This window comes from Lissotriton helveticus, chromosome 2_1, assembly GCF_964261635.1.
Source record: "Lissotriton helveticus chromosome 2_1, aLisHel1.1, whole genome shotgun sequence".
Classification (NCBI taxonomy): Eukaryota; Metazoa; Chordata; class Amphibia; order Caudata; family Salamandridae; genus Lissotriton; species Lissotriton helveticus.
This window is the reverse complement of record NC_136059.1, coordinates 1,193,691,841-1,193,715,783: the sequence shown is the minus strand read 5'-3', so window position 1 is coordinate 1,193,715,783 and position 23,943 is coordinate 1,193,691,841. Positions and strand designations below refer to the sequence as shown.

At 42.7% G+C, this 23,943-nt stretch overlaps 1 protein-coding gene across 1 annotated transcript in view; it reads right to left on the bottom strand.

The window, feature by feature from the left end:
* SLC39A8 (solute carrier family 39 member 8) overlaps nt 1-21,390 on the bottom strand; it is a 264,221-nt gene extending 242,831 nt beyond the window's left edge. Inside the window, exons 1-2 of the mRNA XM_078677474.1 lie at nt 21,270-21,390; nt 19,552-19,991 (exon numbers count right to left, since the gene is read on the bottom strand). Of these exons, the coding sequence (XP_078533600.1) occupies nt 19,552-19,785 (234 nt within the window). The 5' untranslated portion in view covers nt 19,786-19,991; nt 21,270-21,390. The remainder of the gene's footprint in view (nt 1-19,551; nt 19,992-21,269) is intronic.
* Nucleotides 21,391-23,943: the final 2,553 nt, after the last annotated feature.

Here is a 23,943-nt window from a genome sequence, read left to right as displayed (position 1 = left end):
CCAACATCTGATTTAGAGGAACATAGTAATTTTAATGTACAGCTAGGTAGTGAACTACTCAGTTCCAGGTATGATTTGGTGGGGAATTGCCTATTTTCCATGGAAAGAAATATGCGGTTCAACTAAGTATGATTTATAGGGGCCATAGATTTCCTCGGTTCCTAGAAATTATGTGTGTATTTGGTAGGTTTTAAATTGATACGGTTCACTCACACTGCCATTAATCGGAACACGGTGCTACTCCCCTCCCCATGAGGTATTACTAAGCTCAATCTATGTGAGATGTACCCGGAATGTAGAGTTTCTCCAATCATTAGAAAAAATATTTGTATGGCCCACTCAACTGAAAATACCACGGAACATAACATTACTCTGTTTCCAAAGAAAGTTTCTGGCATTTCCATCCATGTACAATGTCTTGGAACCTGGATAGTTACTCTGCTACAACAAAGTAGCCTCAGCGGCCTAGTCAATTGCAGCAAGGACACATGTCTTCAGCTCAAACAAGTTTTTTGCATCAGTCACAACAAGAACCTTCTACTTGGTCATCTTTTCACCCTGTGCAGAGGACATTGCTATAATCTCATGAAGACATCAATGATATGGACTCAGTAAAGCTTGAATTGGTTCTACTATACAAGACTAAGCATTCCCATCATATAGAATTCAAGCCTGTTTCGTCCATCTCAGGCAGGAATATACCAGTAGTCACTTGGGGTAATCCAACCGTGGCAACCCAGGTATGGCAAAAGAGGGAGAGTTTCTCTAAATGGGTCATTAAAATAGGAAGGCCAGAGTCTTACCTGAGCCCTCCTTTCCTTTGCAGAGACCACCATCAAATAGGTCAACACCAGTAAGAGGTATATTAGAGGGCACACTAGGTCCAACAGACCAACAAATACAATGAAATGCACTGTAAATCTTAAGCATTCAGCATATCAATACACCTCCCTTCAATCACAGTAGGGTCCTACTTCAGGAGATGTGTGGGAGGTATGAACTCAAAACCAAGAGGGCCCTATCCATGAACACCATCCTCTAAAACTGTGTTCCTGGAAAGTGAATGGCCTTAGGAGTAAGGTGGGTGAGAACGACTTTACTACCTATCTTCGAAACGTTGATATCCTGCTACTGCAGGAAACTAAGCCGCAAACTCCAACCCACTTACTGGATTTAAGGAAATCTATCTTGAATTGAATTGAATTGAAAGGCGTTTTATATTGCGCTACTTAGCCCAAAGGGCGTCAAGGCGCCTAATCCAAATACCTGTCTCATGCCCGGTGAGAGCTTGCTAATAGGCCTCCTTAAAATACCAAGTTTTTAAGGCCTTTTTAAAGAGGAACAAAGACGGTTGCACCTTAATCTCAGCAGGCAGGGAATTCCACAATCGAGGAGCCACATTAAAAAATGCCCTTCCTCCCCATCTGACCTTCCTGATACGGGGAATGCATAGAAGATTCATGTGGGAGGAGCGAAGGTTCCTGCTGGGAGTATAAAAAGTTAGCAAGGAGCCTAAGGCATCCGAGGGGCCCGCCAGTAAGGCACCGAAAACCAGACAAAGAATTTTGAACGAAATTCTAAACTGGATCGGAAGCCAATGGAGGTCCTTCCTGGCTAGCATGGCAGAGGAAGAGAAGGGAATGTCCAGAACAAATCTGGCAGCCGCGTTCTGCACACTCTGCAGGCGTTGGATAAGGGCCTTGTTGATATTTACATACAAAGCGTTGCAATAATCTAGCCGGGAGGCGACCAGCGCGACCACGGTCTGTTTCCGAGCCGGAGAGGACAGGTAGTGAGCGATTCTTCTGAGAATCCTAATAACTCCCCAGCATGTGGCCACAGTTCTATTAACCTGGATGTTCATAGACAACGAAGTGTCCATAAAAACACCAAGGTTCCTGGCTGAGTGCACAGGAGTCGGACAGGCTCCCAATGAGGGGGGCCACCACTCACTGGACCACACATCCCGGTTATTGCCAAAGATCAGCACCTCGGTTTTATCACCGTTTAGCTTTAATGAATTTTGAATCATCCATTCAGAAACTGCTTGCATGCAGTTCCTGAAGCTGAATGCAACGGTGCCGACCGAATGAGCCAGGGACACCATGATCTGAGTATCATCTGCATATGATACCACCTCCATCCCCTGCGATTTAACTAACCTAGCAAGTGGGGCCACATAGATGTTGAACAGGGTCGGGCTTAACGCCGACCCTTGCGGCACCCCACATTGCACTGGTTTGGCAGGGGAGAGGAACTCTCCAAGCTTGACCTCTGCTCTCTTAGAGCCAGAAACGAGGACAGGAGGCCAAGCGCTGGGCCCTGTACCCCTATCTCCCTCAGACGAGCTGTTAAAGTCGAGGGAGACAGGGTATCAAATGCAGCCGTCAGATCAAGTAGGACCAGCAATGTGGTCTGTCCCTGGTCCACCTTAGCTCGAATGTTATTCATCACCACCGTGAGTGCTGACTCAGTACTGTGGAGTTTCCTGAACCCATGTTGGGACTGGTCCAGGAACCCAGAGGAGTCAAGAAAGGTATTTAGATGTAAATTGAGGTGGGATTCCAACATTTTAGCCGGAGCTGGCAACAAGGAAATGGGTCTAAAATTTTTGAGTGTTTTCGGGTCCAGGGTGGGCTTTTTAAGTAGGGGCTTAACTATAGCCTTTTTCCAGGCTAATGGGAAGATTCCCTGAAGTATCGCACCATTCATCACCTCCAATAATGGAGGTAGCAAGGTGGCCCTACACTCCTTCAGCACCTTCAGTGGACAGGGATCCAACGGAGAACCAGATTTAGTTTTATTCAGTAAAGAATCCAAATCTTCAATATTAAGAGATGGAAAGACTGAAAGAGTCTTAAGTGGATCTCTAGTCCAGGAATCTAGGCTGGTATAGGATGGGCTAGGGCTAGCAACTAACGTCCTTCTTAAAGTAACTAAAACAAAACAGGTAAGAAGAGCCACAGGTGTTCTTTCTATATATACTTTCTATAAATACTTGAACCCACCTTCAGTGGTCACATATATCCACCTGGGATTACCTTCGACTAAATATGTCAAACTCTCAGTCATTTCCACAACACAAAATCATTTTAGCCTCTTTATTTGCAATTTATACATTCATCCGGGTCACAGGAGCAAAGATGGAAAAACTGAGCCATTGATAGCTCTACTTAAATCTCTACAATATACTATTTCGCAAGCACGCCTGGTACTATCATGGGATTTTAATATGCACGTACCGCAAAGTAGTCCACCATCACCTCAAGAGTGTTAAATACATTTGATTCAAACACTGCCAGCAGTAATTTCAACTTACAGCGAAACCAACCAACATGGAAAATCATGCATTGCGGCTCTGGAAAATATTGGTTGTTACACTCTAAATGGCTGTCTTCCCCAGGACCAACTGGCAGTTTTTACTAGGCTATTACATAAAACCAATGTTATTCTGGACTATACCTTGGGAGACTCTGAGTTGTTTTCAAGGATCACCCGCTATGACATAACAGCTAGACGAGAGAGCGATCAACTTCCTCAGCATGTGGAGTTACTGCCATGCCTACCAAGGGCCCTTCATACGAATGACTTGCTAACATCATCCAGGGCCTTTAATTTAAAATGTCTTACATGGGCAGGGCCTGCTGTGGAGGCAATTATGGATTTCCTGGGTACATGCATGTCCTCAGTACTATCTAATCCTACACAACATCAAACGTTGTCTTTGGCCATGGCTCTTATCTCAGCAAAACTCACTCCAAGTACTAACAACACTCATATGAGGGCAGTCTGGTTTACTACATCACTACTTCTGAAAACAAGCATTTGCAATGCAATAGGTCTCGCATTTATGAAAGTTTAAGCTATTGGCACTGTAATTTATAAATGCGAGACCTATTGCATTGCAAATGCTTGTTTAGGACTTGTGCCCTGGCAGGATTACATACATTGCACCAATGCTAGTTCAGTTTTGAACCAGCACTTCTGCGATACTATGTTACACTCGTACTGACGTAGTTTTGTGCTGACATTTGCAGCACATCAACGTGTTAAATAAAAAGACATTTGCACTGACTAACATGAAAGAGACGTCCATGCGACGGTGCCCGATTGCTCTCGCACCAGCGCAATATATATAACGTAGCACCTAGGGTCTAGCTTCTGTGCACCAAGGCAAGCTTGCAGACCAATCCAGCAAACTATAGATTGATTGCTCTTACTGATGTTGAAGCAAAGATCTGCGCCTCTAATCTTTTAGTTGAGTTGGAAGTCTGGGTTTCTTCTGCAAATATCATCCTGAAAATGCACACAGGCTTCAGGGCAGGCATGAATAAATGACTAACCTCTTAGCCTCCTCGTTGAAAAGTACAAAGCCAAAAGCTCAAAAATCTACATCTGATTTGTGGATCGGAAAGCAGCATTTGACAAGGTACCGAGGGACTGTCTTTGGGCTAAAATGGACAGCTGGAGAGTACCACCAAAGCTACTAGAGGCCATGATCAATCTGTACTCAGATACTTGGGACCAAGTTGAAATCAGTAATGGCCATTAAACGGTGTGCGTGCAAGTCCCCATGCCAATTTAAAATGTACATGGTCAGTCTTGGCAGTCAACTATCGGAAGTGGCAAGCGATCCTCCTAACTAGCAGATGAACCACTCAGATGTCTCCAATATGCTGATTACATTGTTCTACTAAACCAAACCCTGATTGGCCTACAGCGTTTAATTACCCACTTGGTACAATGCACCCAAATGTTAAGGATGGTATTAAATAATAACAACATAAAAGTGATATGCTTTTCAACCAACTCCAGGTGCAACCATCCTAGTTTCAAGTGGAAAGATGCCGGAAAACCCTTAGACCTGGTTAAAATATACAACTATTTATGTGCCGTAATAGATGCCCAATTAGTATTCAGAGAGCACCTAAACCAAAGAAGAGCCCTTGTTAACAAACTATGGTGTGCATTTAAACTACTGCAAAAAACGATTGGTAGCACATCACAGCACTATCTGCTAGAGGTAATTAGGGCAACGTTCCTCCCATCACTCACATACGGTTCCGAATTGTTAAAGGGGAGTGATGCAACAACAATAAATCAGCTTGAATCGACCCTGTATAAACGCATCTTCTGGCTTCCGCTATATATATTCCAATCACAGGTGAGACTGGAATTTGCCCTGTTCCATCAAAACCCGGTCAAACAGGCACTGTTATCAAACTTTGTTGGAAGCTTAGAGAAGCTCCACAGGCTTCACTGGCCACATCGTGTTGGTCAGAAATGAGGAGGCAGCCTAATCAAAAAATTGTGGTCAGTGGTCCTTCAGCAGGCCTTAAACAACTGAAATCTAGATAATGCAGGAATTCAAAACTGAACTTCATTGCCTTCAAAAAGATCACCAACAAGGCTGCTAAGCTACAATGTTGGACCATTGATAAGACAGAGTTTGCCCAGAAAAGGCATGCATGGACAGTTCTGCACTCCTATACTTCTTGGAGCCCACAACCACATTCAACATTCCATATTGGGAGCTTGTCCATCAAAAACCTGGTACCACTTGGAAGCAGTCTTGGCCGGATCTTCTATGTGAAATATCAATGGAAGAATAGAGAGTGACACCTCATCCGGTCAAGGCGCTAAAAGGTGAATTATAAATATACGAGAGGAGAGAGAGGAGCGCAATAGACCTGACAGTCATGGTCCTCGATTGAGCGAATGCTGCCCTGAATCAAAAAAGGGAGATCTATCCAAATCGGAAAGCATTAGCCTAACATAGATCGATGAAGAAAAAGTGCAAGAAGGAACTCAAACATTGTTATCCTTCCCCTTGATATAAAAAGGATATGTATAAACGATGAACCCCATGAATTTTGCTGTCCTGAAGAAGGTGTTAAAATATCAGTGAAAGAACACCGAAACGCGTCGACGCACAGATAAATAGAACCCAACAGAACCCCAACCAGATAGCAGATATACCTTGATTTTGGATACTGTGATCTTTATCTCTTTTTGTGAAAATTGTATGAGGATATTGGGTTAGGATAATACAGTAGTAGGGAATACTTTTCAGCTACATGTTGGAGGGGTTGTTTCCTGGTTTTTATGATTTATTATGCATTTTGAAACTGTGGTTATTGAATGGTCATAACTTTAAAAAAAAAATTGTCTTTTTAATATTGTATATTTTTTTGTAACACTGCAATTAATTTGTTCAAATTTGATAAAATTATATATGTTTTTAATGATGCCTTTCAGACAGTGCTCTGAATTTTAACTTAAGAAGAATTACCTTAATAAAACACGAAGAGTGTAAACGTCATATTTTTGTGTGGGCTTGATATATAATGAAAACTGTGTTGCTTCAATGATTGATGTGCATGAGAGATAAGCATCTGGAGAAAAGTGTATGTAGTCCAGGGATTTCCCTTTGAGTTAAACGGATCTTCTATGTGGCCATAGCCAAGGATGGAATATGTAATACCCAGCTTTGAGGGACCTTCAGATTAGTCCTGCCGCCCTGCAGTGATGGCTCTCTTGAACGGTCACAGTATTCAGCTTCCTTGCAAGGCCACCAGGCTTATGCTTCAAGTAAAATGGCAGCTCACACAGCAAACACTGGCCCTTTCAATTAAAATGTATGATTGTCCCCAGCGAGTAGCAACCTTGGTCGCTTTACAAATATTACGAATTCTATGAAGCTACTATTAAATGTAAATAATTGATTTCAACTTAATTCACAGTCGCTCATTTTGCTGTGTTCTTTTATACGTTTTAATGAAGTTACTGTCATTATTTATCATATGCTAGATGGTAAATTGTATTAATGCTTGTGTTTATTGCAATGATTTTTATTAATTGGCAATATCGAATGTATTTACCTACTCACTGGTAGGAACCTCCATGGCTTTCTGTGGTTCTAGTTGTTAGTGCAGACTGCTTCTCAAAGTTACTTATGTCCTAAAGACAGGTTAGGGAGCCTAGGTTATTTTTTGATGGGAGCAGGCCCCTAAATTTAGCTCTAGTCTTGGGTGATAATGTTAGCAAATGCATGCCCATTACCTTCCCACTATTGATTGGAAAGAGATGGCATAGAACTCTTTACCACAAGTGCATTTTTCTCACTGCATTCATCAACTTAGTCGGCCCAGCCCAACATCAGCCTTACATGCAGCAGCGGTTTCTTCCTGAGGGTAGAAGAGCATCGCCGCCCCACCTGCTGCGAGCCAAGCGTAGCAAATGTGAAAAATAAAATGCCAATGAAATGAACTTGCCCCTGAGATGAGGGAAATGAAGGGCGTGTCCTCTGATACTGATAGCCAGCATTGACGACTGGGGCAGAGGTAGGCATGACACTTCAAAGTGCGCATGTCAGTTTGGCTGTCTGTCTTGCGAAGCCCAGCCTGACATGCGCACTTTGAAGCTCTCCTACCCAAAATATCTTAAACAGCTGGATGGAGAGCAAGCACAGGCCTCCAGGGCCTGAAGGAGCTTCCATCCAACCCGCTCCATCCAATCCTGGTGCTTCTTTCATGCAGGTTAACAGCATGAGAGCAACATCTGGATTGGTTAGGGAAGCCTCTGGATTGGTAAGGGGAGCTCTTCGACCCCCCCACAGATGGCGGAAGAGCTCCGAGAAAGTAGTGCGCCCCGTGGGAAGGTACCAATAATCTAATGTTATTTATTTAAAATGTCAATGTAAAGCAGGTGAGTGTAGGGATTTTGTTTATTTTTATGTTGCATGATGCTTGTTGTTTCATTTTGGGCTTTTGGAGGGAGGGGTTGTTTTATTTTGGTTTTTGGTAAGCAGTGGGACACTTTGTTCGCCCAGCACATTCAAAGTTGAACTGCTGCCCCAGGCTATATGTGCATACATTGAAGAGTTTGTTTATACTACGAGCCTCATGCTCTTCCCTAAACAATTGGTTTGTACAGCCCTGAAATCGGACACATGGGTACCGGAATTACGGGACAATGGAACAGTGGTTTTGCACCCACTCTGTGGACAACTTGGAGTCCAAAGTGAGAGTTTGAGTGTTTCATGTTATGATACACAGATGCTACTCGGCTTAAAGTGCATAAATTGATGCAGAGTAATTTGTGGTATCTAAACTTACTCACTGATTATTTCCCAAAATACTTCAACTAAAAATCACACAATAAATAAGATAAGGGCCGCCCACAGGTCATGTAAATGTGAGGTGAGTTTACACAAGGAGTTTCTGCTTTCAGTAGAACAGGACTACAAACAATGAGCTCGTGATATTTGTGCACATTGTATATAAGTAAAGTCCTTGATAGGAAAGCGCCTTCCGGGAGGATGGCTGCACCCCAGAGTACGATGTCTGTACGACTTTTGAACTTTCAGGTGATGTAGCTTTCTTCTGCAACATGAATACTTAGCGGAAAAAGCCTTTCGAAAGAAAAAAAGCAACACCAGTTTTACAGTCGTGCTTGTTATTTGTTTATTTAACTGTAAGCCACCTTTGTAGAAACAGTGAGTCACTTTGTATCTTTGTATTGTATCGATAGGCTTTTAGAGCACGTTTTCAAAGGTGCAATGCCAATGTGGCACAGCACCAGGAAAATGAGGTGAACTAAACACACGCCTGCCGCAGCATGGCATCTGTATTGGCGAATCCCGACTGCGGTGGCAGCATTCCGTAGTCTAAAACGGCTGGTCAAGTTGTGAATTTTGCAGGTGCTTAATTTGCACGTGGGAGACACTGCACTCATTTTGGGAGGCTTTTTCATCTTCAATCTTTGGCTCGCAGCGAGACGGGGCAAATAAGGCAGAAAAAAAGGAGGACGCAGATGGGAAAACTGTTACAATGAGAGAAAGCGGGGGTGAAAAAGAGGCCTCAAGAGTGTGAGAGAGAGAGGGAGGCAGGGAGGGAATACTGTTTGTGTTCGGGCACCCCAACATTCGGTAGCGCCACCAGGAGGCTCCTAAGAAACCTCTAATGTGTCAGTCATTATTTATGCATTTGGTGAAGCAGTGAATAATTATTTGGGGCAAACTAAATCGTGTGTACCATGCACTTAAATGGCTTCAGTCCTGCTCAGCATGCCAGCCAGGTTGAGGACACTACCACCCACCAGGAAGAATGCTGTTGCCTCTATGGAGTAAAACATGCTCTCGTTTGGAAGAGACACATACTGGTGCAGGGTCATTAGCATGCTTCAGTAGGAAGAAACTCAAAACAGGTACATAATGTCCATAGGCGTTAGGTGGACTTAATTCTGCATGCATTACTCACGCCCTCACACTTGTTGCATTTCCCAATGTTCTTTAAAATATTTAAGTAAATAGAGGAAAAATCACTTTACCACTGATGCATGTCAATGGGGAGTTGGAATATACTCTATGATGGGCCTCAAGAACCTACTGGGGGAGCTGAAACTCATCATATGTGTGCATAATGCCATTCAACGGGGACCTGGATAAAGACTACAGTGAGCTCATTACATGTTTTTAGCAAGGTACAACAATTTCATATAATTATAGCGCATTACAGTGGGAGGTCACAGGAGGCCCCTGGAGCCTTATGACTTTTAAGTGGAGTCGTTGTATGGTCACGGGGTGCTGTAATGTCCGTGATGAAGATTACACACCCAGTGTCTACGAAGGTCTTTGTGCATATTGCATTCTAGCCTGATGCTTTCTCAACCTCAGAAAGCAAGTCACTGCTTTTGATTATGCTAAGTTCTTTCTGTATCTGTTCCTATTTATACTTAAGGTGCACCAATACCTTTTGGTACAGAAGCGGCTACATCAAATTGTCAATTAGTTTATAAATAAGTAAATAATATATTTTGAGAGGGAGCTGGGGCAGGTTCCATTTCAATCTGGAGTTGGAGCCTATCAGACGAAGCTCCTTTAAATATTAATTGCTGCAGCAGGATTCATTATGAGTAAAAACACTTGAATGATATGCTACCATTTCAAACAGGAATTGGAGCCAGATGGTAGGCTCCTTAATAAATAGATTATCCTATGAAGGATCTCCTCACACTGCCCCTGGCTTATGTTAATAAACCACCCAATATGGTATTCCCCAGACCCATTGTGTACCCCGCTCCCTTGGGTAATTCATTTACTATCCCGTCTTACAATAGTTTCACACCGCTTGAGCAGGAAGACTGAGTCCATTGCATGACACTCCTGATGGGCATAAGGTCTAATGCAACCCAAGCTAAAGGGAAAGAGCCCACGTTAGAAACTAAGGGACGGCTGTACTTAAGTAGGGTTCGCCCAGTCTCTAGCATTCATGATAAATTGAAAAAGATGGACGGGGTGGCAGTCCTACCAGCACTTTCTCAGTATGATGCAAACACTTTCATCACTACATAAGTAATTGACTCTGCTATTCTGCCTGTGGACTTATCAATACAAACCTGATCTGCAACACCTATCATCTCACAGAATGTCGCATCTGTGGCAGATCTTGACGGCCTATTTTGGAATGTGGCTGGTTTGATGAAACGATCTTATAAATGTGATCGTCACATTGTTTGTCTACAAGAGAATTGGGAATGCAATTCGATGCACATTGATGGGTTTGTCTCAGTTTCAGCCCCTGCTTACTCTAGAATGACTCATCTTGAGTTCAAGTGCATTAGACAGTCGGATTTTTAAAACCAACCTCGATTCACCACATCCTCAGAGCATATGTGTGTAGCTTGAGTCAAAGAGAATCTTTATTATTAACATTTTTTATCATAATATTTTTAATCATTCCAATACAGAAATAATAGACTCCCTAGATCGAGCTCTCAGCAAGAATCTGAATAACCTAAAAGGGGATTTAAAGGTAATCTGGGGGAGATTTTAACTGCAGGCGTTGTCCTATTTCTAGAACCTCTGTCTGGGGTGCACTGGGATGTGATAATGGGGATTATTTCCACTTTCAGCACAGCACTTGTGGTGACACTCTTAATTCAATGCTAAGAAAACATTCTCTTTTACTTTCACTTGAGTTCACTGCTGCACCAATACACAAACAAATTACAATAACTGGCAAAGGATCTGGCAGCTTAATTGATTTATTGTCTTTTCAGAGCAGTATAGATATATGCTGACTTCACGATTATTGATAATTGTCTGAGTGACCATAATCCTATGGCTTGTTCTCTGACTGTGCGTTATGTACAATCCTCTCCAGCATTTTCTATTTTACCAATTGAAGCCAACCATAATAGGGGTATGTATCGTAAATGGATAACGGTGGACCAAAAGCACCTCCTAGCCGACGTTGTAGCCGTAAAAGGGAAACAGTTGATGGTGTGCTTGGCAGATGAAATAGCTCATTTGTGTATTCTGAAGGAATGGAATGAGATCTGCAGTACTGTATCTGATTTACTAATGCCTGTGAATACCGGCAGGGACTCCCCCACTCATAAGTGGTTTGATGGGGCCTTTCCACAGGTGCATAGAAATCTTATTCTTGTCCTGAAGCGGTTGAACAGGGAGCTAGGGGAAGTAAACTTATGTAGATGGAACTATAAACAGACTATAAGTAAAAGGGAGTCCGCTATAAGGCGGGATAAACGGGAACAGCTTCATGTGGCCAGCTCAAAGAATGACAACCATCTCTTTTGGAAAACGATAAATGTCCATTTTTTGGGGGAGAAAGCCACAATACAACTCTGTATTTCACTATCCCACAATTTAAGTGGGTGGAGTACTTTTCCAAAGTCTATGACACTAGCACTGCTCCAGACAGTCATCTTGATCTTATAGTGGACAATCATCAATGAGACACCTTGGAGTTCGCACTGATTAACTTAGAGGAGGGTAGAGCTGCAATAAAATGCAGTGCAAGAAATATGGCCCCTGGTCCGGATGGGTTATCAATTGATCTTTTCTGCGATAACGTTGATTTATGGGCACCTCAAATGGCTAATGTACTAAGGAGCGCAGTAACCATAGGCCCACTCAACGTTATTTTTGCAGACAATATTTATATATCATGACATTTTAGACACAATATTTTGGTATGATGATATTTTGGTTTCGATATTTTGTCTGCATACCATTGCTAAATCACACTATAATCTGTGGAGGCGCTCCGAAGAACCTGAAATCCCATTTTATTAATGGTGCTAAACTTTTATGTGTTCCATCCTTTGCGTACCTGGTGGTACCTTTGGACTGTAAATGTACCTGGACACAGCTTATGAAGATTAGGAAACCCCAGTTTGACAAAATGACAGAGGCAACCATTAGATTTGCGGGCAAGTTATGCTCTAAGCCCCTGGATGTAATGGTTAATATCTATAAGGCACACTCACTATTGTTCTGTCTGTATTTATAGTGCAGGAATATGGGGAAACACCAACACTTCGCACCTGCAGACCAGTGAGAATCCGATTTTGAGGAGATTATTATCTGTTCCCACTAATGTGTCTGCTTACGCTTCTCATGCAGAATTCGGCCTACCATACATAGAGCTCAGCGTTGTTAGCACAACTTATGCTGTGGCACTCTATCTTGTCCAAGGAAGAAACTCTCCTTATTCAGGATGTAATCACTAACTGCTTACAGCTTGATTATGTTCGTCGCATACTGTGGCTAAGGTATATTAAGGAACAATTTGGTGCTTGGGAGGCCTGAATACTTTCATAGACAACGCAATATTACCTTTTTACTCAAAAAACATCTAAAAGCCGAATTTCTCTCCATGAAGGGAACTTCAAGGTCTTAGTAAAAAAAAGCGTAGTTGACCATCAATTGCCAGTAACAAGAGATCGTATAGAGCCCTACCTTTAGACTCTACCACGTAACCATCTGCGATTTTATCTGCTTAGATATAGACTTAATATAGCTCACCTTTTAGTCTTTTATCCCAGGCATTAATATAGTGACACTGGCTGTTGTGCTGTAACTAATACTTACTGCTGGATTTTAGGCTTAGAAAAGGAGATCATAATAGACAACGGTAACTGAGCGCCATCTCCATCAGAAGGGGCTGGGAGTGAATAGAATGGTTCAGAATTGGCCAGCAGTGGGTCGGAACAGGCTCAATAGGGCATACCATGAGGGAACCATCCCCAGGCCTCGGGTTTTGAAACTATGTATGATTGGAAGCTGACTGCTTTTTTTTCCATTGTGTGAACTGCTGTGATAGGTCTCTCACTGCCCACATGCCGACAATGTGCACCCATTGTAGCCAGGTCTGGTGGGTCAGTGGACTAACGCAGCCACTGCAGGGGCCTGTGTTCGACCTCATGGTCACAGGTTCAAACACCGGCCGGTCCACTCAGCCTTTCATCCATTTGAGGTCAATAAAATGAGTACCATTGAGTTGGGTAACAACAAACATCTGTTATTCAGCGCTAGGACACCCTTGGGTAATCGTGCACTTTACAAATACACCTGTTATGTTATTGCAAAATAAAAATAAAGGTTATTAAAAAAAACTGCGCGCAATCACCTGTTTTACATCTACCTACAATGGCATGTAGAAGAATAAAGAGGGCACTGAATAGGGTGTACAATCTGCAGTGATATGAATTGATTGCAAAATGTCGCTGGAGAGCTGAGATATATCTGTGTGCAATAAGACATCCTACTTATTATTTTCATAAAATTCACCTTTTTATCTCTCAATAAATGCCTCATCAACACAGATTATCAGAAAGAGGCTAGTGAATGGGCTCTCTACGCCACTGTGTACCACATATCTCACTGAATCATTAACAGTTGCTCAGAGAATAAAATGTAATGTTTGTGTGAATTTGTATCAAAGTCAAATGTATTCCAAAGGACAATAAAAAGAAAACATTCCGTGGAAGAAGTATCAAAATGTTTCACATTACATGCATGTCTTAGAATACACTGGTTCAGTGAAAACTTTCACATATATTTGAAATATATATGCACAACGAAAATATTCAACCTGTATTTAAAAAAAATTACAATTATTGTGGCATGTGAGGAAAGAGGATATGATGTTATGGCGACCATCTATTATTCAGTTATTATATAGGCACTGTCAGTAACTACAGCAAACAAATGATGGACGGAATGCTGACAATGCAAACATTCTCCCTCAGTCAAAAGATCTGGGTTGAATCCATCGTTCTTTTGCCCACTACGCCACCCCAGTTTGGATCCAGTGTTGTGCTCTCCATGCCACTGGATTTTGCAACTGTCGGTAACTATGCATTTTTATGCAGGATGATTTGTTTAGTTAAGGATGTGTAATGCAGTTGGCGTGGCAATATTAAAAATACATCCTCTTTCTCATGTAGGAAGCTACATTGTTTTTAAAAATGGGTTTAGGCACAAATGTAGGTAGACACGTAGCTGAAGTTGGTAATCTCAAGATAGGAAAGGCAGCTATAAACTTGACGTAGACTATTTATTATATCATACTTTCTAGGAATTTTCAAGAGACTGCCAAATGATCAAAGTGCATATTTATATTGAAGCTTAGATACTGGTACTATGGAACACATACTCTTGTGCTGACCTATTTAACTGATGGCTCATAAGATATTTTAAGACACGTATCTATTAAAGAACATAACTGGTTAGTAAAAAATCCACTTCCTTTTGTCATGAAAATTAGGTACTTTTGTTTGCCTTTTAGGAAAAAATACCTTTGTGTTTTTAATAGAGGTGGTGTAATATTGAATTAAATGTACACCCATTAAACTGCAAAGTTTGCTTTCATTATTTTTGCAATTAAGTCAATAAATTCTCATGAATCCTAGAAAAACTTTAGGGTTCAGATTTTATGCAGTACCCGTCCTCTAACTTGATGTATACACAACACATGGTTGTGAAAGTTTAGAACAATATATTCACTTAACTACAACAAGCTGCTGAATGCTGGACTTTCCAGACAAGAAAGGAGTTGTGATTCAGTGGGGATTGGAGAGTTAAACTGTCCCCACCGTGCCTTGTGACGCACCAGACTGGAGACCCAAACTCCCAATTTTAGAATTGATCACCTCTAGCTGAATCAAACAGCCTTACAGCAAGCCACTCCGCCCTCTGAGAAGACCATCGAACAAAGAGAAAGCTAACCCAACATGGAACCAACCACCTTGTGCCAATTTCACTGCTCCATGTGTTTTAGGTGACCTGATAAGCCGTTGTTCTGACTCATCGCTATACCCCAGACATAGTGCACTTGTACCTAGCTTGGCAGAGCAGGGGAGTAAAGTAATGTAACTAAGTTCCATGTAATATTCCTCTGAGGAAAATGATGTCCTCCTCTGGAAAAAAAATGGCTGCCTAACCCTCACTTCTACATCTCAGATAATACATTTGTTAACACCACACACTACAATGGATCAGTGCAGTTCAGCACCACTGATTGCTTGGGCCACCCAACAAGCCCACTGCAAAGAACAGCCACCATTTGACTCAAAACTTAATTTACCTTCTCTCCGACTTACGATTTTCTCAGGTGCAAAAGTGCATCTTACCTACAGAATCCCCTTATCTGACCCACCACAAATCAACTCAACGGGCCAATCACAAAGAATCTCACAGGCAATGATCCATCCGCTTTGGAGACAATAATCTTAAATTTTAAAATATGAGAAATGAAAATGTTTGCCTCAGACCTCAACCAATAATAGACCACTGCTCCATAACTCCAATGTAATCAGAAGCCTTAATGCACAGCTCAGGAAGATTGTACGTGTGCAACGGTGTCGGTACTGGGACCAATTCGCAAGGATTCTGCTATGGCTTACTATTGGCTTACTGCTTAATTGTATGATTAAGTCAGGAGTACTTCTTGCATACTCCTGAACTTTGGTTGAAAGTCAGGAGTACCACAAGAGAAAGTATCATCTACTCACGACAACGTTTTTATGAATCTGACCCATTGTGTGCAAAATATTTGGAGAAGGCTAGATTCTTTAAAGTATGTACTTAATACTAAAACACCTTATGTGGGACTTCTAAGACCTGGTAGTAAAATTCTTGAAAAATGCAATACCTTGTCTGTAGCTCGCATTTTCTTGTCACAATAAACATGTACACTGTAGATTAGTTATACTTCACATGTGGCAAAGAGGGCAGAGGACATACTCTATCTCATAAGACATCTCAGTAGCACTCTTAGGTATGGATGCTCATCTTCATCTACGACTCACTAGAGCCCAGTTCTGATTCTTCGCTAAACCATTACATCAGGCTGTGATTGGGATCAAAACCCCAGCCTTTACTTGTGTCTGTGTTTCGGCTGAAAACATCCAAACATTGTTTGTATTAACATTTCACTCAAACAATCCCCATGGCATCATAGACCAGCAACATCTTTTTCCTCCATGGCCTTTCCAATACTGTGCATGCCTCCCTAGAGCCACGAAATCCTTTCTTCACAATACAAAACCACTCTGACCGCAACATCTGTCAACCATCCTGTAGCACTTCCTTGTTCATCAGTGGAATTCTCATGTTTATTTATTTACTTATTTAATGTGATTTTATATACCGCAAACATTACCCACCCACCAAACCCTGAAGATAGTCAGAGGATTTGATATTTTAGAACCTACCACCTCACATTTGTATCTAATTCAACAAAGTCTCAAATGCCTCAGCAAATATTTAATGTTTTTGCCTAAAGTTATGTATGTGAGCACTACTATACCGGCATCGCGTTACCACATCGAACTCAGGTAAGACAGTTCGGTCTGCAATATTTGCCAACCTGCAGCGCAGTAGTCAACAAATTACCTTTGTGGCGAGTATCTTCACCATGAGCATCTGCACCTAGCCAGAGTCCTAGACTTATCCTCTTTATTACATAAGCAAGAAATAAGACATCTATGAAATAACGGTCATCACCCACAGCAGGCTGCCCCGTCGACTCCACGTTTCAAGGATAGCAGAAAACAACATGGCCTTAGGGACAGAAATCTTGTAATAACACTTCAGCTGAGATAGAAATCTGTTACTCTTCCATCACATGCTTCTTCTTACTAACATATGCATGCCTGGGTCCAGAACCCCGAATCCCAAGCATGACACTGAACACTTTCCTCAGAGATCACTCTGTAGGCACGTGTGCGCGCACACACACACACACACATGGCCTTAGTGACAGAAATCTTGTAATAACACGTCAGCTGATATAGAAATGTGCTAGTCTTCCATCACACGTTTAAACATATGCATGCCTGGGTTCAGAGCCCCGCAACCCAAGCATGACACTGAACACTTTCCTCAGAGATCACTCAGTAGGAGCGCGTGTGCACACACACACACACACATGGCCTTAGTGACAGAAATCTTGTAATAACACTTCAGCTGAGATAGAAATGTGCTACTCTTCCATCACACTCTTCTAACATATGCATGTCTGGAGAACCCCGAAACCCAAGCATGACACTGAACACTTTCCTCAGAGATCACTCAGTAGGAGCGCGTGTGCACACACACACACACACATGGCCTTAGTGACAGAAATCTTGTAATAACACGTCAGCTGATATAGAAATGTGCTAGTCTTCCATCACACGTTTAAACATATGCATGCCTGGGTTCAGAGCCCCGCAACCCAAGCATGGCACTGAACACTTTCCTCAGAGATCACTCTGAAAGCGCACACACACATTCAACCGCAATGCATTCTTTCCTCTGCAACAAAATGAAAGTGGCTTAGCTCTACGAGGTCATACAAGTGTTCACAGTGCACTGTACAAATGTCAAGTAAGAACCAGCGCAGCAACAGGATTGTTGCCATCACTTGCCGCCGCGGGCCAAGAATCTTAATCTGTGTTCAAATGCCGGATGCCAGCTATTTGCTCACACTGTGCAGCACAAGCCAGACCCCACACACCTGGGAAATTCCAAATCCCCTGCTGCTTTGTCTCCATGTCAACCATCGAAGACCTTGTGATCTTTCAACTGCACTTTAAAGTAACCCCCAGGGTAGAGGGGCACTGACTTCAAAGTTTCACAACAGGAAAAAAGAAAACATAGCAGCATCAACATGTAAATTCCGCAATAACTATGCTCAAGTAAGTAAGCATCGGTTCTCTGCACTTCCATCTGAAAGTCCTTTAGTTTGATATGCTCGAATCATCAATGTGCCCTGTGAAATTTTGGTTCAAATGTGTGTGTATGGAAACGAAAAAAACCTATTTTTGTTAACTGTGCAATTTACATAAGTGTGGGGGGCTGTTGGCTACTGTATAGCACTACCTCTGTTCCGTAATCATGCCTGGATAGATCTGTCGCCGTTTTAATAAATGAATGAAGGTAAACTCCACTGCTTCTTCCCAGGATTACACCCCCTGTGGCTATTTAAAAGCTCTGCCTTAAACGCCTGTAGCTGACAAGAAAGCACGTGCGCCAAAGCCACTTCAGCGTCCCTCGCGCTCTGTAAACATAATGGACAAATACTGGGGTGTAGCTACTATTTGGTGCATCAGGTGCAGTGGCACCGGGCCCCTAGAGCCCTGATGGGCCAATTGAACAATGTAAATTGCTGTATTTCACAATTTCCATTAAGAAAATGGGGTTTGACCCAGAAAAAAAGTCCAAGGACCTGGGTATCGGATAGTATAAAGTATAAATAGTTCTTTCTACTATCCGTATTTCACAATTTTAACAGCTGTCAAATGGGTCATTCTCCTTGCTGGGACCACCAGGGCCCATGGCATACTTGCACACTACTAGACAAATAAATGCATTTTCTATTAAAATAATATGTATGGGACTTGTCCACCTTAAGAGCGATGAGTTGCTGGGAAGTATATAGGGGGGTAATGTGTTCCTAGAGCCGAGCAAACGGGAGCTATGTAAATTAAAATGCTCTGGGTGTTTAGAATTCCATACAAGTTCTTCGTTTCTCTTAAAGTACTCTTTACTTTCACATTTCGCTGTCATTTACGTTTACTTTTTAACGCGACATTTACTTTTAAGAAGCTCCTCATTTCACCACTATTGGCTATTCTGAGGATGGGAAAGGAGTGATTCCACCTTGTTTCTTTTAAAAGAGCATGCTATGAGAATCTGTGAGAATTTGGAACTCGCTTCCTCCTTCGCTCCGTGCCATCACCTCCATCCAGATCTTCAAAGCGGACCTCAAATCTCTCATAATCAAAAGACACTTTCAGAACTAATTCCCTCCTTCTCAGACCCCGCCAGGAAGTTCTTTAGTCATTGTGAATTTGTCATATATATTTATATTTTTGTTTGTACATTCTGTGCTTGATATTGTGTTCCTTTTGCCTGCGTTGTTTTGATTCTATGGCCTGCTATTTTTCGCCAGGAAGTTCTTTAGTCATTGTAAATTTGTCATATATATTTATATTTTTTCTTGTACATTCTGTGCTTGCTGTGTCTTGATATTGTGTTCCTTTTGCCTGCGTTGTTTTGATTCTATGGCCTGCTATTTTTGGTTGTTCCATTCTTGTAACAGTTCTCTCATGTAATGTAACTGTTTCTATTGTACAGTGCTTTGACACCTTCGGGTAAAGTCCGCGCTTTCTAAAAATGCATTAAATAAATACAATAAATAAATAAATGTAAACAGTTTGTGTATCCGCCCCTCCTCCCTGCCCGGTTCACCTTACCTCATTGTAGTGCAGCTGGTGGTGCGCACTGGCCGCCCGCCGGGTACCCAGGGTGTCCAGCACGGTGCTGAGTCTGGCCGCGGACAGCGCCCCCTGCTGCCCGTAGAGCTGCAGCGAGTCCTGCACGAAGAGCTCCTCCGGCGCCTGCGCGCTGCCACCCGCGCCCTGGCCGCGCGCCACGCTCAGCCCCGCGGCCAGCAGCACCCACCGGTGCAAGGGCAGCCTTCCAGCCATGGGGGCAGCGAGCTGCTTCCCAGCTGCAGAACAACAAGCACACTGACACGGGAAAGACGCGGAGTCCTGGCGAACTCCCCACTGCAAAAGTCAAAACAAACAGGCTGCTTTGGCCTTTAGCCACACTCGGACGTCTGTGGTCGGGGCCGCCGTGGAGTGCGGGACAAGCTTGGTGCTTCCCCGATGCCGGATGTGCCCAAGGGAGACTGCGAAAGACAAGGAAAAGAAGATAAGGGGCGTTAGTTAAGTTGCGACGTCTGCACAATAGTCGATAAAAGGATTCCAAAGGAAATCAGGCCACTCGCCTCGGGCGTGCCGTCTCACTGGCAATCGCTAAATTGCCACTTGTTTGCCTGTGCTCACATACCTATTTTGACAGCACCACCCTGTGTTTTATTGTTTATTTATATTGGAAGAAAGCATGCTTCGGTCCCGATTTTAACTCCTACTTTTGTTTCTGGCATGCTTCGGTCCCCATTTTAACTCCTACTTTTGTTTCTGATGTTTCTGTTTGCTTGTTTCATCTTTGACGTACACTTCAGCAAGTGTACGTTGTTTTTTTTATTGTTAATTGTTGCCCGATTTCAGTTCGTCTTTTCTTGTTCGAGCTTTTCTTTGTCTACCCTCCTTTATTTCTCTCCCTTTTGTGGTTTCTAGTTTTTTTAACTATAACGTGTCTAGTTTTCTTTCCTCCACATCTAATGACGACTTTTATTTTAATAAAATTAAGGTTTTCAATTGTTCTTGTCTTTATTTGACAGTGCTTGTTTCCCTTATATAGATAGATTCTGTTGTTTTCCCGCACCTCCTATTTTCTGTCTACATTGTTTTGCTTAAATTATTATAGATTATGCTTTCTTGCCACTTGGTATACTCCCTGGAGATTTTTCCTTTTCAACCCCCCGTTTTCGCACTCCTGTTCGCGCGCATCTCCCTTCCTAGCATTTTTTATTCTTCCTCCGTCTTTTCTTTTTTGTTTCCGATTTTCATACAATATTAATATTTCTACTTTCCTCTTGTTTTATTCGATACCTATTTCCCTCAGTCACCTTTGTCGTATTTTGTCTTCCTTCATATTTCTCTTTCCTTGTTTTTCTTTGATTTTTGTTTTTGTTTATTTAACTATTCATTCATTTTTACTTTCTTCACTCCATCCTCCCTCTTCTTCCTCAAAACAGTTCTCAATTATTTCCTTCTTATTCCTTTAATTCGTTACATCATTACCCCTTCCTTTCCCTGCTTTCTTAAATTTTAGGTTCCCCATTTTTTTCCCTACAAATCATTCCCTCTTTCTTATCCCGCCTCGTTCCCTTCTTTATTTCCTCCCCCTTCATCTGCTTCCTTCAGTTTTAGGTTTCTTCGTTCCCTATCGTCTGAGTTTTTAGTCTCGCCTTCCCTCCCACTCCACACTTGGGATGTCAGGTGCCTGCCTCCAGATGCAGTAGCAGCAGCAGGTGTGCCCTGCGCGGGGCACTTCAGCTCACCTCTGTCTGGCGCCTCCTGCAGTCTCTGCCTCCTGCTGCGGAGCCCACGGCAGATAAACTCTCGCCGTGGTCACGTGCGGCGCCCGCCGGCTTTTACTGTCTTCTGGTGGTAAGTAACCCGCGCCTCACACCCCCGGGCGCGTCCAAGAGCCCAGAAGAACGCCCAGCTCTCTCCAGTGCGGCGGTGCCCTGCCCACACCCATCCCACGGATTCCTGCATTACGTACACGGTGTAGCCGAGGAGGAGGAGCGGGGAATTGGGACCTGAATTGTGTACAGGCACTGTCTGGCAACACGTGGGGCACCCCCGCATTTTGTTACTGCTCACCGCGTATTAGACAGCTCTTCCCAGGTCGCAGGTCCTAAATGGAAGGGGAAGAAACTTCGAACAACTGCATCACAACTTAGAGGAATGAATCTGAAGAGTTAACAAACACTCTCTTGCAATTGCAACATGCCTTCCTGAATATCTGAGGGATGGAGTGCAGTGTGGGCTCTTAACATTTGAAAAGGTGCAAGGCTGAGGCTGGGTTTGCCTAACAGACTGCCGCTGCGCGCATTTAAAACCTTTTTGAAGCGATTGGCGATTTTGTGTGGCTTGGACGTAGTTACCTAGACGCCAGCCTGTCTGTTCCTGATAGCACTGCCCTGCTGAGTTACAGCGTCTCCTAACACGTGGAAAACCAAATAATCAACTTGGAAATGCCCCAGCGGTTTATTTAGCTACTTTTGGATAACTAAGTATATTAAGTATCCTTCTTTCATCTTGAAACCATCAGGACACCGAGTCTACAATCCTGCACGAGATTTCTCTTCAGAGGGAACTCTCAGTGGATGCTGCCTGTTTGTGGAGCACAGCTTTGTTTACACCTGTTACAATCTAAAAACATTTTGTATGCAATATTTATATAGAACATGGTGAAAGACAGGGTTACAGTCAACAAGCGATAGAAGAGACAGGTGGTTTGTGGACTGAAAATGCATTGTGTTGTAGTGTTCTTTAAAGAGCTGAGTTATCAACTCTTTCCTGTCTTGGAGCAGGTCTGAAGCAGCCCTGATGGATACTGGGATATTATTCCACACCCTGGGTGCATAGATGAAAAAAGCTTGTTGCCTTGTATTTAAGTTTTATGTGTTTTTTGTCTCCATTCTGGTGTATGACTGCAGGAGTGACAAGTGCTTCCAGAGATGGGGAGCTTGTCAGCCAGATAGGCTTGGATGTGAACTGTGATTATTTTGTAAACAGTTCAGATGGTTTTGAGGATGGTTCAGGCCAGCGAGCGATGGCATTGAAGTTACATCAGGATGGTGGTGAACTGATCATATTTTTTCAGGCCCTACGTTAGAAGAGCTTTGGTGTGTAAGACGTCCTTAAGGGACTGTGGTCACTGTGGCATCTGGGAGGACAAGACTCAGGTTGTTACATCATTCAGGTGCAATTACAAGGGCTGGAACTACAGTTATCAAGTTCCTTTCTGGGAGGAACAGGATCACTTCTTTCAATAGAGACAGCTGTTACCAGGCCATCCATGTAGAACACTAAGTGAGGCACAGGCTTATATCTTATCTTGGTGTTTACAATAGTGAAATGGGTTCTCGCCAGAGGCCTTTCCTGGTCCTATCTGACCCACACAAGAAATGCCTTCTGTGTCCGCTCTTCACGGGCCTAAAAGGCTATGCCCATGTCTGTGTCCATCCTTAGCGGGCATTCCAAGACGTGGGATGCCCTGAGAAGTTGCACGAAGAAGATTGAAGGTAGGAAGTGATGTCACTTTCTAAAGTTGTGATGCTGGGAAATTCAGCCATGCAACTTCCTATGGAGATGGATGATAGGGAATTGAGTTCTCTTGTCTGGGTTCTTCTTTTAAAGATGGTTTGACAGGATGCCACTGATGTCACTTCCTGAAAAGGTGGATGCTGGGAAATGCAGTGATGGTACTTCCTGTAGATATGTCCAAAGAATAATGGAGTCCACTTGTCTGGTTTCTTGTTTTAAAGATGGTTTTGCTGGACACCAGTGATGTAATTAGCTGAATAGGTAGAGCCTGGGTTATGTAGTGTTCATTTTTTGATACATTTTTATTTGGCTAGGAAAGCTACCTCCCAACTTGAGCTCACTTTTACATACCCAGAATATTGGGGTGTTTCTTTTCTCTGTACAAATCATCATGACTTTAAAATAGCACCCTAAAAACATTTTCTGCCCCTCACCGGCTCCACATACATTATTGCTACCTTCCAGCTATGTAGATGGATGCACATGCAATGTACCTATGTATCTGTTCAGCATTTATTTGAACTCTGCTTTAACTTACTATAGTCCAGCATGCATATTGGTTAGAAATGTCTATTTTACATATGTTTAGTTCAATGCAAAGCTCTCTGTTCTTGATAACAATGTGACCCATTCTGTTAAAATCTCAGAAATAAATATAAAAATGAATAAACCCTGTCCTACCACAAAGACGACTGCTCAGTACTTTCTAATCTCTCTCAAGGCCCTATTCATTTGCGTACGAACCACAACTTACATCGTTTGGATAAAATCACCAACATGTCTGGGCAGCTTCTCCCTTTATATAATCCAGTTAAAAAAGCTACTCCAAAGAACACCTCCCTCTTTCCCCTGCTCTTCACATGTATTCTTTTACAGGTAAATACAGTTGTTTCCAGA